At 43.7% G+C, this 18,500-nt stretch overlaps 1 protein-coding gene across 4 annotated transcripts; it reads left to right on the top strand.

The window, feature by feature from the left end:
• The first annotated feature begins 1,548 nt into the window (after positions 1-1,548).
• Positions 1,549-17,072, top strand: apbb1 (amyloid beta (A4) precursor protein-binding, family B, member 1 (Fe65)). 4 transcript variants are annotated; one of them, XM_042092101.1, is made up of 15 exons: positions 1,549-1,734; positions 2,882-3,894; positions 4,850-5,055; positions 6,083-6,139; positions 6,411-6,484; positions 6,690-6,750; positions 7,104-7,250; positions 8,653-8,780; positions 9,186-9,191; positions 10,950-11,064; positions 11,153-11,237; positions 11,564-11,644; positions 12,083-12,198; positions 12,426-12,602; positions 13,396-17,072. In XM_042092101.1, exons 2-15 carry the CDS (start codon positions 2,901-2,903, stop codon positions 13,555-13,557), a joined length of 2,409 nt encoding a protein of 802 aa, XP_041948035.1. In that variant the 5' UTR covers positions 1,549-1,734; positions 2,882-2,900; the 3' UTR covers positions 13,558-17,072. The 4 variants fall into 4 exon arrangements, with proteins under 4 accessions (XP_041948035.1, XP_041948033.1, XP_041948036.1 ...); XM_042092099.1 differs by having other exon boundaries at positions 11,564-11,659; XM_042092102.1 differs by lacking the exon at positions 9,186-9,191.
• Positions 17,073-18,500: the final 1,428 nt, after the last annotated feature.

Genomic DNA, 18,500 nt, shown 5'->3' with positions numbered 1-18,500 from the left:
TGTGAGAGGGGAATCGATGTGCTTTGATTCCAGCTTGGTAGTTGTAGTCTGTGAAATTAAAAAGCACGTGTGTGTGAAGTATCCAAACAATGACACCTTCATTTCATTATGGCTGCTTTAGCAACACACCTTAAGCTACTGTGTAGTGGGTCCCATTTAGAAGTGGCTACTTCATTCGCGCTTTCCTTGACTCATGGAACTGCGTGAATGTTATTACAACTTTTCGCCACGATATGGCAGTTTAAGTCCGCTTGATACTGCCTTGATACCGCCTACCTTATAATCCTACATGTAGCTTAGGGAAGCTAACCGCTTTCTATTAGGATCTAGTTTGTTAGTTACAGTTTTGTCATAACTCCCTAATGCATTTTTGCATTTAGAATAGCCAGAGCGTGTATATCTCAATCTGAAAATTAAACAATATCGGGTGCCTATGGACTAGGCTGGGTGAACCTATTTATTTTTTGATTTCTTAAAAGATTGAGCTTGGTCTGATGAAAGCCAGACTAGCCATGGACCTCAGTTACACAATGCAAGGGAACATGAATCAGCCTATATTTGCACGAACAATAACGGACAAAAGCTCTTCAACTTTGGCCCGTTAAAATGTGTATGAACAGTCTAGCGACGCATTTCATCAAGGCCCATTTGGACATGTCAGTTATTTGCACCACTGGTTAGATGTAAAACAGCATTTCGTTTCAGACTACTGTTACTTAATTTGTGCATTAACAATAACGTTTCAGACTACTGTTACTTAATTTGTGCATTGACAATAAAGTATTACATGAACTAAAGATGACTAAAATCTTATGTAGAAGAAGAAATATTCACAAAAAATCCATCCATCCAAAAATGACCTTTGTTTTTGATAGCTGTTGAAAACGGCATGGAACTGACAGAGATGTTTTTGTTTATAAATACATAAAAAATAAATAAATAAATAAATAACATTATGCTGATACCTTTTGCTTTTCCCAAATACAATGTAGCCTACAGGTGTAAGTGACCTTTCATCAATCCAGTTGCAATGGATGAACTGTGATGACCTGCCCTACTTGTGATTGTTTAGAGATTTTAAAGGTTTTATAACAATGCTACATCTTCTTTGGCTATTCTACAATCTATTCACCTTTTCAGCACAAGTAGGCTACTTTCTGTGCAGCCGCACACACACACTCAGGCATGCCAAACAAGCATACACAAAAGTTTCAAGAGTGGGGGATGGAGTAAAAGATGGAGACAAATTGAAGTGTGATTTATTTTCGCGGAATGGATGTACAGGACTGAGCGGCGGTCATATTTTGTACCGCTATGCGGTACATCTAGTTCATTTAATCATTAAATAAAATACAGTACACGTCTTGGTTCAATAGGTTACGTGCAGTCATTTTAATATGTTTTAATAAACATTGAACCATTCCGGCCCTCGGCTTGTAGCAAATTTGTTTTTTTGGCCCTCTAATGTATTTGACTTTTACATCCCTGACCTACACAATCAACATACCATCTTTGGGTCTCCACAGAGCCTAGACATTCTCTGGTCTCCAGCTCCAGGGTTTACGTCTATGCGTCATGATGTAAATCTTGACGTCAACGTAAATTACTTTGCTAGCCAGCGAGGATGGTGTTGAGGTTGCAGCTGGGGTTTTCTAAAAACTAACACTAACCAATACCTGCTGGATGACTTGTCTGATGAGATTTATGAAATAAATGAAGAGTTGTACATAAACTGTAAGTAATCATTTTGTTTAAAACAAAGATGTGTTGCTTGACGATGCCCCTATCGTAATGGTAATGCCAACACTAACGTTAGCCAGCTAGGATAACTATCTAGCTATTTATTGCTATTTTAGCTGTCTATCAGTGGTTAGATTAGCCAGCGGTGCTATGTTGGGGTGTGTTGGTGATTCGTGTTGGTGAGATAGCTCAACATTAAGGACTGTAACGTTAGAAATATATATACGACATGGAATAAGAAAGTATTATTAGCGTCCTAAAGAAGTCAGAACGTTATGATATCAAACCCTAATAGACATTTCTAGAGTAACTTAGTCTTCTCATCTGGACAGTGTCCACACTGTGACTTGCTAGCCAGCTTGCTAGCCAGCGGTAGTTAGGGTTACAAGAGCTTGCTTGTAGTGCTATGAAGGCAGTCAGTTTTTATCCGCGAGAAAGTGATTTGTTTTACACACCCTGCTGCGCTTCCCTTAAGCTTTGTTATTATGCATGGGCTATTTTATTAGCATTGTGTCGAGTCCTGTCATATGCACTGTACAAAATAAAGTAAGCTAACGTTAGCTGGGTATCGCAATTATTTGGAGTGAGAAAACAACAGGTCAGGGAAATATTTCGTATGCACAGGTGACTAATGCAAAGGACTAAAATAGAGTAAGCTAGGTTTACCCTAGTAGCTGCTACTAGCAGCATTATTATTTACCGTATGCGTTAAATAGTTAAGGCAATCAAGAACCATAGGGATACACCCACCAGTATTGTTCAGAATAGCTTATCTACTTCATCGGAATGTGGCGACCTAAATAACCTAACACGAGTACCATCCATCGATGGTTTGATTGTGGTTTTCATGACCATGGTATTTTTATTCTATTCTATTGACTCGGTGATTTAAAATGGATTCCCCTTCCTCAACAGATTATAGTGCTGACGCTATTTTTTTTTATTAGCCTAATACGTAGGAATCAATAGTAGATGGTTACATGGCTCGCCTAACAGTGCTTTTCTCGATCCATGCAATGCTCAAAAGATTAGGCTCTGACGGTATGTTGAAATATTTAAACGTCAAAAGAACATTTAAGGTTAACGTTTGAATTAACTGATCTTATAATGCCTCTCTTCACCCTCCCATGTAACCTTCCAGAGGCTTCCAGCTCTCAGCCATGTCTCAGGAGAGCCTCTCAGACCTGGCCAATGAGAACACCGGCCCTCTAGTGACCCCTTCCTTAACCCTTGACCTCCTGTCACCGCACAGTGCCCTGCTTCTCGATGCCGAGCTCAGCCAAAAAAACAAAATCAAGGGCTCCTCTTCATCTTCCTCCTCATCCCCTAAGTGCCGTCGGAAATACGCCACCACCACCCCGGCTGACCTCCTCAATGGCATGATGGGCGGTGGGGAACCGCTGGACGACGACGACGACGATGCCGGTCAGCGGCAGTGGGCTGGGGAGCTGGCAAACAACCATGACAACGGCCATTGCCAGTGGAGTGGGCAGGAGACGGGTCAGCAGCAGCACACTGGTCAGGGCAGTAACACCAAGTGGTTGAAGGAAGGCCAGAACCAGCTCCGCAAGGTGGCTGAGAAGCAGCAGCTGCAGCAGCAGCAGCACCAGCAGCAGCAGGACCCTAACCTCAACCACAGCCCTGACCAGAACCTCAACGTCAGCAGCCTGAACGATAGTGGGAGCAGGAGCCCAGATGAAGGAAACCCAAACCACAACTCGGTGGTCCTCCACGAGGCGAAGAACAACACCTCCAACAAGGCCCTCACAACCCTGTGTCTGGAGGTGGACGACAAGGGGACGGACGACGGGGTGCTCCTCATCGACGACTCCGAGCGCCGCCCACGTGTGGGCAAGGAGCGGGAGAACCACGAAGAGGAGAAGGAGGTGGTGGAGGACGAGGAAGATGAGGAGGAGGTGGATGATGAGGAAGAGGAGGAAGATGAGGAAACCATGCCGTCTAGTGGGGGGGAGAAGGACACAGACTCCTCGGAGACGCAGAGCCACAGCGAGGAGAGGAGTGGGGAGGGCGAGAGTGGGAAAAGCTCCGGTCTCCTGTTCCCAGGAAGAAGTGGGGCGCCCAGCGATGAAGACTCCAGCTGCATGTCACTGTCTCAGGGAAGCACAGCTAACAGCACTCCAGACGGGGAGACTGGTAAGACGTGATTGATGCTCAACTGTGGGCTTGTTTAACTGCATCTCACTCATATTAATGAAGTGTCATTGAAGGCAATCACTTTGCAGAAAGACATGGTCTTGTTAGGCTAGAGGAGAGTCATGCCTAGCTTGGCTTTTGGACTGTATGGGGTTTCTTGAAGGGCAAGTAGAGTTTACAGGGCACAATGATCATTCATGCAACTGTAAAACACAACAGTTCAAGGAATTGCGATCCCAAAAGTGTAGTGACTTGCTTTGTGGTAGACATGTTGCTTTTCAGCATCTGTAATTAGGCAGTAACCCTCTCAGACCGAACCTAGCAGCTGGCAGTCAGAATTAGCTGTCTGGTTGGCTAGATGACCGCAGAATGCAGCCTTTTTGTGCCATTTTTGGCTCTACTCTCCACACCAATGTTTTGCAGATAGTTATTCTCATAGCCAAAGGGGTGTTGTACCAGATGGAGTAAATATGGTGAGGCACTCTTTAGATGGTCATTAGTCTCATTTAGAATCAAATGCATGCAGATATCACAGCTAGAAACACTCATTTTAGTTACGCTGTGGGTAAACATGTTCCTTGTTTTTCACACATACTGATCAAATCAGGTCATCTATTGTGTCAGCTGTGGTGGCAGAAACCCCAGGGTTTCCTAAATTGCCTATGGGCATACCCACACTGACCACTGCAGAGGTATTTAAAGGTTCATGTTGTGGCTTGCAGGGCTCTCTAGATTTAAGAGCTGTAATTCTATCAGATTCCAACAGCTTCTGATTAGTAGCAACTACATCTCTCCTCTGTTCTCTGTTCTGTTTCCTCTGTGCTCTGCTCTCTTCTCTTCTCTCTCTCGCTCCCCCTCTGTCTCTTTCCCTCTCCCTCTTTTTCTCGCTCTCCTCCACTCTGCCTTCCCCTGGTCACACTCTCGCCTCTGTGCACTTGTGCTGCTGTACGTTCAGAGTCGTACTGGGACCGCAGCGAGTTTGAGACGGACGTGGACCTGCCGGCAGGTTGGATGCGGGTGCGGGACACCTCGGGCACCTACTACTGGCACATCCCCACGGGCACCACGCAGTGGGAGCCACCCTCGCCCCAGGAGGAGGGCGCCACCCTGGAGAGGCCCTCCAGCACCTCCCCTGCCATCACACCCAGCGAGGAGCCACAGGTAGGCAGACTCGGCCCTTGGGGGTCTCCACACACCTCATGGCTAAGGGTTGGAGGCAGCCAAAGATGCTGTCGTGGGGATTAGCTGGAAGAGCAAGCTGCTAGCAGAATGCCTTTTGAGTCTCCTAAGAGAGGGTTGCAGGCTGTGTTTTACACGGCATGGTAAATATTGACCCATCATAACTGTACTGTTCTTGACTGGACTGAAAATCTGAACTGTAAATGTGCTCAGTAAACGTAGTCCTAGACTATGAGATGAGGAAAAATCCAAAGTGCTCAGGAATTGCAGAAAAAATTGAAGGTACTCAGGAATTCAGGGTGGAAGAAGGCTATCTGTGCCGCTACGCGTGGGTTGCTGCCCAGTTTATGTTTTTAAATGTGATATAGCCATGTAAAATAAAGGCTTTTCATACTTTTTTGGATACGAAGAGTGCCTTGGATTTCCTAGTCCTAGTCCTACTACTACTACTATAGAGTAAATTAGTCCTTTCATTGGTGACCAGGCAAATCTGATAACATTATGGTTAGCCGACTTTATTGTAGTGAAACGGATCTATGTCTCTAAGGCAAGTAGTGTCTCCTTTTTCATTTGAACTGAAATTGATATTGTTGGTGTCTTGTGAAGTGACAGGAGGTATATTTATAGACATACTCTTACATGGACAGGTTTGGGTGAAAATCTGCACTGCAGTAAGCTCTCTACACTGAACACAGTTTTGATCTTTTTGGTCAGCTCCAAAAGTAGCCCTCATGGATACAATTGCAAGCCCTTGTGAGTGAAGGGATGGGTAGAGAGTAGTAGGAGTGTTACCTGGGCTGTGCTGGAGGAATGCTTTCTGTTTCTCTAGTCAGCCATGGCTGTTTGCTTGGCATCTTTTTGGTCAGCTCCAAAAGTAGTATAGATGGGATGAGTTGGCTGTTTGCTTGGCCCTGCACTGATGGATGGGATGTGTGTGGGGGTTGGCTGTTTGCTTGACCCTGCACTGATGGATGGGATGTGTGTGGGGGTTGGCTGTTTGTGTCCTCAGGTCACATGGAGAGGCCCCTCTCGCCACAACAGGTTCAACGACGAGGACCTGTGGAAGGTAGGTGACTGTCTGGTGCCACTGCGATATGGTGTGTTGCATGTCAAAATCCTACACACACACACACACACACACACACACACACAGAGAGAGAGTTGTAGTTAAGTAGAGTGTGTTTGTAACATGGTTGTCTCTGTTTTGCTTCCCATGGAGAGAGAAGTAGCGTTAAATTTGTGGGTGTTAACAGCAGTGGGGTTTGTCGCAGTGCTGAACCTGTCAGTCTGTCGCCTGGTGCTCCACTCTCACTCTGCTGTAATGATGTGCTTCACAGGATGACGTGACGTCTGATCAAAGTCTCAAGGAGTTTGAGGGGGCAACTCTGCGCTATGCCTCCATCAACCTGAGGTAAGTTTTCATGATTGACGTGCAAAACAAAAATCTGGAAGGGCCAACGGGAGGGCGATGCTATAATGTAGAAGACGGAATGCAGCTGCCATCAGATGGCTGTGACCTTAATTGGGATTTCCAGAGGCGGCTGGGGTGGGTGTGTGTGTTTGAAGTTGTGTCTTCAAGCTCTTTTTGTTTCTTTGTACCACTGTACTACTTCTAGTTGCACCCAGTCTGACGCTGATCAGAAGCTTGATGGCTATAACACAGACTCCGAGTCTAAGGTATGGCTATGGTGGATCAAAATTCACATCTCCAGTTACATATTGATCAAGATATGTGATAAGATATGACTATTTTTTTATTTTGGTTTACATGTGTTTGTGTCTTTCTCTGCGCCTTTCTTGATCTTTCCCAACTCGGTCTCCTTGCTTTTTTCACTTCCTTTCTCCTCATTTTGTTCTCTCGCTTTCATTTATTTTTCTTTCTTTCACTCACTCTCTCCCTTTCTCCTTGTTTACTCAATCTGTCAATGCATCCACCCATTTCCCGCATTCCCTCTCCCTCTGTCTCTCCATCCTTCTCTCGTTTCTCTCTTTCCTTCTTTCTTCTCTTGCCTCACTGTACCCCCCCGCAGTGTTTTGCGGTGCGTTCTCTGGGCTGGGTGGAGATCTCGGAGGAGGAGATGGCTCCTGGCAAGAGCAGTGTGGCCGTCAATAACTGCATCAGACAGCTGTCCTACCACAAACACAACCTGCACGACACAGCAGGCATCTGGGGAGAGGTGTGTGTGTGCTTGTCTGTCTATCTTTCTCTCTCTCTGTCTGTCTGTCTGTCTCTGTCTGTCTACATAACATGAAGTATTGAAACAGACAGCATAGTTATTTAAGCTGAAGTTTATTGACATTGCAAAGGCTAATAGAATATGCTGCAACTAGCCCACATTGATGTCCCTACCCCAGTGGAAAATAGTCACGTCTGTCCCGGTGATGACAACAAATTAATCAGCATTTTGTACAACCCCAAATTAGAACGTAAGAACGTGTAAACACAACGTCCCAACTTTTTCTGATTTTGGGTTGTATTTAAATGATTATTTCTGGTAGATTACCATGAAATTGACTTTAGGGTATCAGCCTATTTATTACATGAACATAGAGTAATGCAAATATTCATCCTATTCAGGCTACTGAAGTGTATTTACTGATAAGATCAGTGCATCAGGAAGCACTCATCCTCACTCATGTTTTCATCCATATTCTCATCTGCCCAGAGGGCATTTCTCACATCATGACAATGTCAGTTCCAAAATACCCATACCCCCGCCCCCCCCCGGTTCCATTTCGTGGAAGCGAGCAAAGGAAGAGGTAGTTTCCAAAAAGGTTCTAGGAACTGCAAAAAAATCCCTCCAGTACTTTGTATCTGTCTGTGCGTAGGTGTCTGTCTGTCTGTCTGTGTGTGTGTGTGTGTGTGTGCGCATGTGTGCATTACCGAAGATTATGGTTGCTTATGGAAGATTTTTTTTTTTTTAAGACATGAAATTTTCTTGCATGTTTGGAATTAGAGGATCGAAATACAAAATGTACACGTGCCTGTCCTTGTATGGAGTATTTCAAGCATGTATGGACAAGTCTTAAAGCAACATTAAGTAGCAATTTCACCTTAAAATAACAGCTTTAAAATAATTTTGATTGTATGATTGAAAATGATGTCTCTGTCATTGCCCCTGCGTGTTCGGAATGCCTGGTATTATGCTACGTAACTTTGGCATCACCTTTCAGTGTGGGCACCCCTTTAACAAGATTTTTAATTGGGAAGGATAGTCCAGTAAACTTTAATGGAACTCCGGGTTGGTATATATTAGAATGTATATGTATGTATGTATATGTATTTGTATAAAATGTACTAAAAAAAACAACAACCTTAAACTGTATATGTAAAAGTATATGTTTTTTGTATATGAAGAGAGAATTGAGGCGGTTCGAGAATCTTTGGAATACCTATTCATGGTGTGTACTGACATGGAGAGATTTATATAAAAATGTCTATCAGACTACTCAGTATGTTGAAAAGCGACCATTAGAGATCAACAGTGGGATATATCCATTTCCGGGGCTGTAATACGTTTCAGTGGCCTGACTCTGTGGCTGATTGTGGTCTTGTCGCCCCCCCTGGTGTGTGACCAGGGTAAGGACATGCTGCTGGTGCTGGAGAATGAGACTTTGAAGCTGATCGACCCCCTCAGCCAAACGCTGCTTCACTCCCAGCCCATCATCAGCATCCGTGTGTGGGGGGTGGGTCGTGACAACGGCAGGTAGGTGTGGTGGAGGTGTACACACACAAACACACACACTTACAAACTCACTGGAGTCTAAACCAGGATGGTGTTGTTGGTGTCCAATCCAAATGAACCCTTCTTCCTATTTTGTATCAGCCAGATACACCTCTAACCCAAGCCCTTAGTACAGGTTAATATCAATGGTATAGTTATTCTATTGATTTGTGCTGTGTGTTATTATGTTTTCAGTTTGATTTGACTTTTGCTGATCCAGCAAAAGCTATGCCTAACCTATGCCTGTGCTTATTTCTGGCTGTGCTCCTGCTAAGTTGTGTCCCCCCCCCCCCCCCCCGCCTTTTCCCCCTCTCCCCTTTCTCCCACTTTGGTTGGGTGTTGAACTGCTCTTTTGATTTCTTTATTCTGCTGCATCTTTGGACGCAGGGAGAGGTAGTGTATCACTGTGCTCCACTGATTGTTGTTGTCATGGCTACGCTGACATAGATCCCCCCCCCCCCACCTCGCATCCCTGCATCCACCCTTCCTAGCTTTCCGGAACGTTCATGTGCTAGAATACTAGATGGCAAAAACAATTCTTTTTTTCCCTTTCAGTCAGTGCATGTGAGCCATAGGTGTTAAACAAGGTCCAATAAAACAAGGTCTTGCATATATCTTGTATCGTGTATGTTTACAAAAATGCCAAATTTGTATCCTAATTGTCTACCTTTGTTTAGACGTTGCTTTCCTTCATGGAATCCCATTGCTTTCTCTCTGTTTAAACTTACTCTAGTCTCTAGTGTTCTAATTGATTGTAGAGCTTTCCATTCAAATGACACAAACAAAGGCTGTTACACACCATGGACATGACAAAAAGACATTTGTACTACAAAAACAGTGAGCTGTTCAATTATTCTGATTGAGATACACATATAAAGTGTAGCGGATGAGTCATGCTTGAAGCAGTGCAACCCATGTTGCCATTTTCTAGGCGGCGCATTCATACTTGCTTGTTTGCGTTAAATTGTTTCCAGTAATTCACTCCTGTGTGTGACAGCCTTTGGTCTGATCTCATCGTACTCAGATTTTGACGTGCCTTTGGATGTTAAGACCACACCCTTCACTAGGACTGGATGCTGTCTTTCTTCCATTGTTTGGGGTGCTCCTTAACATCCATAGGATTGGTGGGAGTTAATCATATAGTGTTCAGCTCTCGCTCTTTAGCAAAATTCCAGTTGGTAACACTTCCAGTGAATGCCTTCTCTTAAGTCATTTACAAGCACATTTATAACTCAATATAAAGGGATGGTGTTCATATTGGATTGCACAGGCTCTTTATGAGAGAACATTACACTGGTCATGACCAGTCATTGTAAGGCTCAATGAAGCGGATGACCCATCATGCTTTGCAACTGTGCTTGAAATGCATGAAAAACGGTATTCATGGCAAGTGGTATCATACAGTTTGTTACCATGGTTGTCCATCCGTAGATCTCAGTGTAGAACTGTTACTGTGTGTGTGTGTGATCTCAGTGTAGAACTGTTACTGTGTATGTGTGTGTGTCACAGATGTGTGGGTCCACTCTCAAGCAACCCAATTCTGGCCAATGCTTCAATTTATTCTGAATACTACTTGAACCGCTAATATTAAACATGGGGAAATTATGCCCAACCTGCTACCCGATTCACAGTTTCTCCTACAATAGTCCATTTTAATTATCAGTAAATCCTGTTTAAATCCAGTGTCAACACTGTTGTTAATTAGGCCCAAAATGGCCGCCATCTTCGTCTACAACAGTCTTGTACACACAGCTTTTCCCGTACTGTCTCCATATCCACTTAGACAATTGTCAGTGGAAAGAAAGCCTGTGCTGCGGCTTTTCTTGGTTGGACTCATTCAGCTGATGATGTTTTAGGGAATTCTTACTACTGAAATATTGATATCGGGCTTTAGGCAATATTTGACCAATCTGATTCAATTCATTTAAACTGACCAGCCTGCAAATGACCGAATATTATTAGACATTTTAGTTGGACTTGTAACCGCGGGTATCCATGTACTCACTTATTTTGGTTTAGCCCATGCATCACTGGTGTGAATGTCTTCTGTGTGAGTGTGTGCGTGTGTCCATATTTATACTTTGCCACACGCATTCTGGTTTGTGTATTTGTGTGGGAGTATGTGTTCAGCTGAATTCTCTGTGGTGGCAGGGACTTTGCATACGTGGCGCGGGACAAGTTGACCCACGTTCTGAAGTGTCACGTGTTCAGATGCGACACCCCTGCCAAGAACATCGCCACCAGCATGCACGACATCTGCTCCAAGGTATGACAGTACACACACACACACACAAATAAAAACTGCAAATGTGAGGACAGAATGTCTCTAATGTCTTGCATGTCCTGTTTTGCAGATCATGGCGCAGAGGAAGTCTTCCAAGACCTCCGTGAGCAAGCTGAATATCGACCCTTCCAAGCTACTGGACATGCCCTTTCAGGGTAACTCAGTCAGGGCATCATAAACGTGCTGTTTTCTCCACTATACTTCCAAGTAGACAGGGTCCTAGTGTGCCTGCCTGCACCACTGCATAATCAGATCTGCACTGTAATAGAACCACAGCACTAGCATCTAGTCGTACTTTTCCATTTAATTTGGCATCTATAGCGTAATGGGTCTTTGCTAGCAGTGACTTCTGAGCTATTACTTATGCGCACTCTGTTAGTTGCCGGTTCTTGGTCTCTGACTGCCATGGCCATGGTTCTCCACTGCCCCTTGTGTGTAAGGGTGGCTGTTGCTTCATCCCTTTCTTTTTTTATTCCTCCAGAATTTCCCGTACCAAAGAACGAACTGGTGCAGCGTTTCCAGGTTCATTACCTCGGGAACGTGCCAGTGGCCAAACCTGTAGGTAAGGGACGCCTTGGTAAGGAATGCTTCTACTTTTCTCTTCTTTAACCCAGTTACTGCAGGTGTGTGTGTGTGTGTGTGTGGGGGGGGGGGGGGGGGGGGTGTTGGGTGTGTGTGTGTATGTGTATGTGGAGGTGGGTTTGTACGTGTGTTTATGTGTACTAACCAGGGTTTAAACTGTAATGTAGAATAGACATGGGTTCATTTTCTATTCTGATTTTTCCTGGATTTTCAATAATCAATAATATGATCAACTCATCGGATGTGCAATTCAACCTTTCCTCTCTTTCCACTTTTTAAGATACATTGACTGCCTCACTGAAATGCATGCTGTGTGTGTGTGTGTGTGTGTGTGTGTGTGTGTAAAACTGATGTTTCAGTTGTTCATAAGTCATAAGTGTTTCATATAGATTTTTCTGTGTTTGTTTGCCTTTTTCAGGAGTGGACATCATTAACGTTGCCCTGGAAACGGCTCTGAACACCAAAGAGAAAGATGACTGGATACCGGTGACTGTGAATGTCGCCTCAGCGACACTTACTATACTCCATGCAGAGGTGAGGACACGCGCGCACACACACACACACACACACATTACATTACATTAATGATCACCTATGAAAAAAGCCACACATCTGAGCCAGAAATTTCCACATTCATCACCACCACACATCTCCTTTAAACTCTATGGCTTGGGACACTATTCTTCCATCTTTTTAAATCATCTCTCTCTCTCTCTCTCTCTCTCTTTCTCTCTCTCTCTCTGCATCCCTCTCTTCCTCAGACGGAGGAGGTTGTGTGTGAGTGCCGCGTGCGTTTCCTCTCCTTCATGGGCGTGGGGAAGGACGTGCACACGTTCGCCTTCATCAACGCTGAAGCTCCTGGCCACTTCATCTGCCACATGTTCTGGTGCGAGCCCAACGCTGCCAGTCTGAGCGAGGCCGTGCAGGCGGCTTGCATGGTGAGCCGCAACCTCACACAGCCTCCATCGCCCCCCGGTGGGATGGAATGGTCACAACAAACACTGATCTTGGAGAAAGATTTTTTTTATTATAGAAAAGCTTTATTTGAAGATAATAAGAACTACAAACAACAACAAATGAATAACAATTAAAAAAAATAATATTAACAACATAATAATGACTGATTATAACCATATTGATGATGATGTGGTGGTGATACTAGCATAGTCATTATGAGGCTTGAATAAGAGGTCCTTTACAAAAGGAGATGCACAAAAGGTTGCCAGGCAACTGTTGAATTTGAGCTCATTGTGGAAGTTCCTCCAAGCAGCTGCCACTTGAGATGGGATCACGAGGTTGGAGCAGCCACTCAATCAGTCACTAATCAGCCTGTGGAGCCTGGCCTGATGGCAGTCACTTCATTTGAGTGCTCAGTTACATTTAGCAGCACAAAGACTAATCAAGTTTAGCTCTTCTCCTCAAGTTGCCCTTAACGGAAAATCACTTCTACAGACCGCGCTAGCACACACTAAGGAAGGCAGTGATTTTTGAAGTAAATCTATCAACAAATCTGTAGTTAAGAGTTTGATTTGATCCAGTTGTTTCACTCACTTCATCGTCATCAGGCAATGCCTTTTTGCTAAGAAATAGCCACAGGTTCTGACATGGCATTAAACCAAAACCTACCATTACTACACATAATAATCTTAACCCTAACCCTAGATATTTTGATTTTGATGTTTAATAACGTTTTTCTTAACGCCTGTGCGTGCACTGTTTGTCCCTCTGCAGCTGCGATACCAGAAGTGTCTGGACGCGCGGCCCCCCAGCAGCGGCTCGTGCCTGCCGGGCCCCCCTGCGGACTCTGTGGCCAGACGTGTGGGCTCCAGCGTCAGGAAGGGCGTGCAGAGCCTGCTGGGCAGCTTCAGGCGCTCCGGCTCCCAGACGCCCTAGGGCTCTGCCCTGTCCCGCCCAGTGCCCTCTCTCTCTCCTCATGTCCTCTCTCTCACCCCTTCACATACACAGGACTCTCCCTCTCTCTTACACACTGTCTGGAACAACACTCCCTACCCCTTTGTCTGGTCAGTGTCTAAACCTCTCGTCTCCCCCCAGATGGACTCTGAACTCCAACCACCCACTCACATTAGCTGCCCACCCCACTCGTCACTTCTCCCTCCTTTCCTCTCCTCTCTCCTTTCCTCTCCTCTCTCCTTTCCTCTCCTCTCTCCTTTCCTCTCCTCCCTCCTTTCCTCTCCTCCCTCCTTTCCTCTCCTCTCTCCTTTCCTCTCTTTCCTTCCTGTCTTGGCTCACAGTCTGAGATTCCTCCCTGAATCATCCTGTTCAGGATTGGATGTTCTCTGTTTGTGCTCTACCTGCCTTCTTCATGTTCCTCTCTGGGGGCCAAAATATCTAACCTGTGACTCATTTTAGAACCCCCCCCCCCCCCCACACACATACACACACACACACACACACACACACACACACACACACACATACATACACAGTTAATGAATGGAACTGGAACGGTGACTTTGCGGACTTTGCGGAAATTTGCCTCGCTGGCTGTCCTAGCCATGTTGTGTAAGAAGGGTTCACAAGTGTGCTGATCATAAGAGTTAATGATCTTAGAAAGTTATTTATATGATATCAGAAATGATCACGAATTGGTCATGATTTGTGCAATTTAGCAATGAAATAACGTAAGGAGGCAAAGGAACACCAGACTGAAAACAAAACAAACAAAACAACTGTATCAATGTTAACAAGTAGAGAACAGATCCGTATTACGAACAGAGAAGCATCGAGTCATTGTAGGAACACTGCAGTGATCGAGAATTATGTAAATGCAAACTAAATACCTAAATGTCTATGTCCTATGACGTGTGTTCGACTAATTGTATACTATGTATAGCTGCCATGCGTTTCGTCACCACACTAAAAAGAGTCGGTTGATTATTTTAAACATAATGCTGGTTCAGGCCTTGTCGATGTAAACCTTCATTTGAAGAGTAGTATGTTTGATCATACTTTTTTTTGGTATGCTGGCCAGGTGTGCTTGGGAAGGCTCGTTGAAGGTCATAGTGTCTCTAGAGACATTTTTGTTCCTTTGGAGTGCTATTCCACAGAGATGAGTGTAGCGTCGCTTTCTGCTCCGTTCTAGGTTGTGGTTCTGGGATGTCCTCGCTGTCCCAGCAAACCGTTCTGGCAGTAAAGCGCACAGAAAAAAACAACAACCCCAAAACAGATCTTTGGAGGACGGGCAAGTCTAGTTGTCATGCCTTTTTCCCAACCTTCTTTGTGTGTCAGTGCGTGTATCTTTCCATGTACTGCAGACTCTCTCTGCAGGGTGATTGAATAAGTCACAGCGGTTTGTAAAGCCTATTTGTCGTCCTGCTGGTTGTACAAACCTATTATACGGACACTGATGTCCTCTGAGGACCACAGATGTCCTCTTTAAGATCATATTACCTTTCATCTGGATGTAATAATTCTAAAAAGACCTCTCGCTACTCTGAAAGTCCGTTTTGGTTTTTAGTTTAACATATATGATTGTAAGGCTGCTGATTGTGGCATGACTGACCCGTTCTTTTTTTTCTTTTCTTTTTTTTATCACAAGCTGTAATCAATAATATATCACGTCTTCCTAAATGCGTAGATTGAGTAGGTAGTAATGCATTTCACACACGCACCCATATGGGCATTGGTCTTTATTTGAAGTTATTTCGTAATATAATTGAGTATTTTTGTAATAATTTTGTAAGCTGGCTGCTCTTATCAGAATGCACTACAGTCTATTTAAACTTTAATAAGATGATCGTGTGTTGAACTTTGGCTTTGCTGTCCGACCACCCGCTGTGTCACCACTATGTGGTTCTTAGTGAAGGAGAGCTGTGCTTCCTCATGCAGTCAAAGTAAATCTGAGAATGAGCCTCTGATCGCCCCCTACTGTTTGCCTGCCACAACTGCACTTTTCCATCAGTGGAATCTAAAATCTGACATTGTTTGTAACACAGGCTCTAGAAGGAAAATAGTATAGAGGACCGAGATTTATTAGGTCAAGTTTCACTCATGTTAACTCAATGAGGAACTCATTGCCATTCAAATTGATGTTTGAAAACCTACAAAGACGTCAAAACTGCCATTATGTTTGTGATAAGCTCCTAGGTTGTACTTCCATTGCAATCAGCACCAATGGTTTGCTCGGGCTAATGTAAAGCCATCCCTTGCTCGTGTGAGTAGGTTCCTGAATACTAAGGCAGTGTGGCTGTGGTGTTGATATGTAGGAAGGGGCTGCAAAGGAGTTGTTCACATTTTCGTTTGTCGTTCTGATTTTATTTAGGCTTGATGAGTTTATCACTGCCTTGGTTTTTTATATGTCCGATCTTAATGTCTAATGTTTTTAACGTTAATATTTCTGGTTGATTTTTAAGTAATACCTATGCCATATCATTCAAGCTGATGAGATTTATGACTGGTTGTTTCTTTAAGTGTTTTTAGAGCTTTTAACATAGTTACTGTTTTCTACTTATGTTTTTTGTTGATGTGACACTATCCATTTGGTTAAGCTGTTTTGTTTTTCGTTAAATATTCATCTTCTGTGTTTTATTCATTACTGAAGCCGAATTATGCTTTGTGTGTACGCACGCACTGTTTTGTCATAACATTTCCTTCACACTACACCTACACTACACGTTATTTATGTTCATCTTTTTTGTTTTCGTTACTGAATCTCAAAACAGATTTACACTCTCCTTTTTTCTCATTGTAGATGGCATGATGTTATGAGCGGTGAAAAGGGATCTTATCTTATTTCCTCATATCTGTTCTCAGAGGAAATAATGCATAGGCTCAAATGGAATGTCTTTTTGGATAGGTCAAATGTGAGAAGGAGGTCTTGACCAGGCAAATGAATAGGTGTTCCACATCTCTCTCCATCAATGTATTTGATGTTTGGGGAGGGGGGACGACTGATTTTCCCTTCCTCTGTTGTAGAAGAGAACACCAGGAACTCATCTTAACACTATAATTGCTGTTACTCTAGGCCCATCTCTGTTTTCACTGACAACTCTCAGTGAAAGTCAGTTCCACTTGCACAGGCCTTGTGAATAACAGTGTGTCATATCATGGTTATGCTTACATGGCACCTTCAGTATGATTTAGCCTAAAAAGATAGTGATTTATCCAATCAATGACACACTTTAAACATGTCTGCCTCTCGGAAATCAGTTTTGTCCGTAATATGCCAAGCTAATGACGATTTACCTGTGTGTAGTCCATGAGGATGTACTTTACTGGTCAGCATGACTGCTTTTAGTTTCACCTCGTACGCAATCCATGGAAGATTTTTTTTTTTAAAGGCTTGTGCAACATTTCCTTTTAAAATGTAAACCAGATGTGATGTATATACATGTATATTAATATAATGTATCACTGAACAAAATAAAATACACAATGTGGTGCACACAGTGTTTTCAAATTAATTGTGAAGCTGAGTGAAATGCTACAGCCTTTATCCTAAACCTTAGAACAGTAATTTAAAAGCAATCACACTTCCGTAATTGAGCATGGGTAACACCCAGTTACTGCATAATTAACACATCATTAATTAGCCTAAGTAAATTGACTCAAGCCTGGGCTCTAACTTTCTTCTGGGAGATTCAAATTGTGAAGTTTATCTTGCATGAAATCTATTCAATATCAAACTCAAATCCTGTCTTGCTGCTATGATTATGTAATAGAGAGATCACATCCGCTACATGCCGGCGGCATTTCATTTCTGACTTAGGGCTATATGGTTATCACTACAAGACTTTCAGTATTTGTAATGCATGTTGCCTTGAAACATTTCCTCTGGTAAGTTCCTGCAGTGCCTCATGTTGCCTAACAAACACAATCAGGCCTCAGTGTTGAATATGTATCAGGGTAAATCAATGCAGCCAAACCAAACAGCCATTAACATTCAGAGCCGCGTGCGGGGATGCTGGAGTAAATATAATGGCATGTAAATATGCCGCATTCTAGTTGACATAGACAGAAGATTACACTCTTCCCGTTTCTTCGCCGTCCTATGTGTGTGGAAAGCTTACCGTAATCGCCTCTGGATTCTCCGTCCCTTTTGTCCCTCAGTGTGTGTGTTTGTGTGTGTGTGTGACCAGACCGAGATCTTGGCCTTGCTGTGGCAAATCCCCATGTTTTTCCTTTTTTCCATTTTGGCTGGCTTGTTCTGCGGTGCAGTGGCGGAACGAGGCTGTAAAGGGCACCCAGCCAGGCCTGCTGCGTTGTACTGGTGGCCTCCCCAGCATGCCCGTTAGGCCAGGTGGATCATGGGAGTCTGACAGCTTTTCTAGGGGTGACAAAAAAATCAGTTTTTGCTGCAGTTCTGGTCACTGTTAGTCTTTTTGTTACAACACATGTGGTAAAAGAAGGGTCTGATTTGTTTTTTTGATTTCTAATAGAAATGGCTCCTTTTTGCAAGACTTGTCTCTAGTCACTTTTTTCAGAGTGTGAACCACTTACAGCATCTGATTTCTAATGAGATATCCGTGGTACCCCAGACCCAGATATAGGCCTACAACCTCACTGATTGGACCTGCTGGAGTATATCTCCCAGTTATTACATGCATACATGTAGGCCTACTATAGAGTGGTAGTTTGTTTCGATAGATAGATAGATAGATACTTTATTGATCCTCAAGGGGAAATTCAAGCAGAGTAGTGAAGAGCAGAATGTTTTGGGTGTGTACATATCCCAAATCAATCATCGTGTTCAGCTTCAAGAGAGTTTGTATTGTTGATTACGCTATAGTGGTCTTAGATACTTCTGTGAAACTCTTACTGCAACAACCCAATCACACACACACACACGCACACGTACACGTACATTTATTGCCTAC

Source organism: Alosa sapidissima, chromosome 5 (genome assembly GCF_018492685.1).
Source record: "Alosa sapidissima isolate fAloSap1 chromosome 5, fAloSap1.pri, whole genome shotgun sequence".
NCBI lineage: Eukaryota > Metazoa > Chordata > Actinopteri > Clupeiformes > Clupeidae > Alosa > Alosa sapidissima.
The sequence above is the reverse complement of the archived record's forward strand: the minus strand, read 5'-3'. Positions and strand labels throughout refer to the sequence as shown.

What these genes read in the sequence shown, in the direction of transcription:
- apbb1 (XM_042092099.1), top strand. Translation starts at nt 2,901, where the DNA reads ATGTCTCAGGAGAGCCTCTCAGACCTGGCCAATGAGAACACCGGCCCT. An exon ending in ACACAGACTCCGAGTCTAAG is followed by an intron (nt 6,751 to 7,103) that starts GTATGGCTATGG and finishes ACCCCCCCGCAG; the next exon opens with TGTTTTGCGGTGCGTTCTCT. An exon ending in ACTGGACATGCCCTTTCAGG is followed by an intron (nt 11,238 to 11,563) that starts GTAACTCAGTCA and finishes TTATTCCTCCAG; the next exon opens with AATTTCCCGTACCAAAGAAC.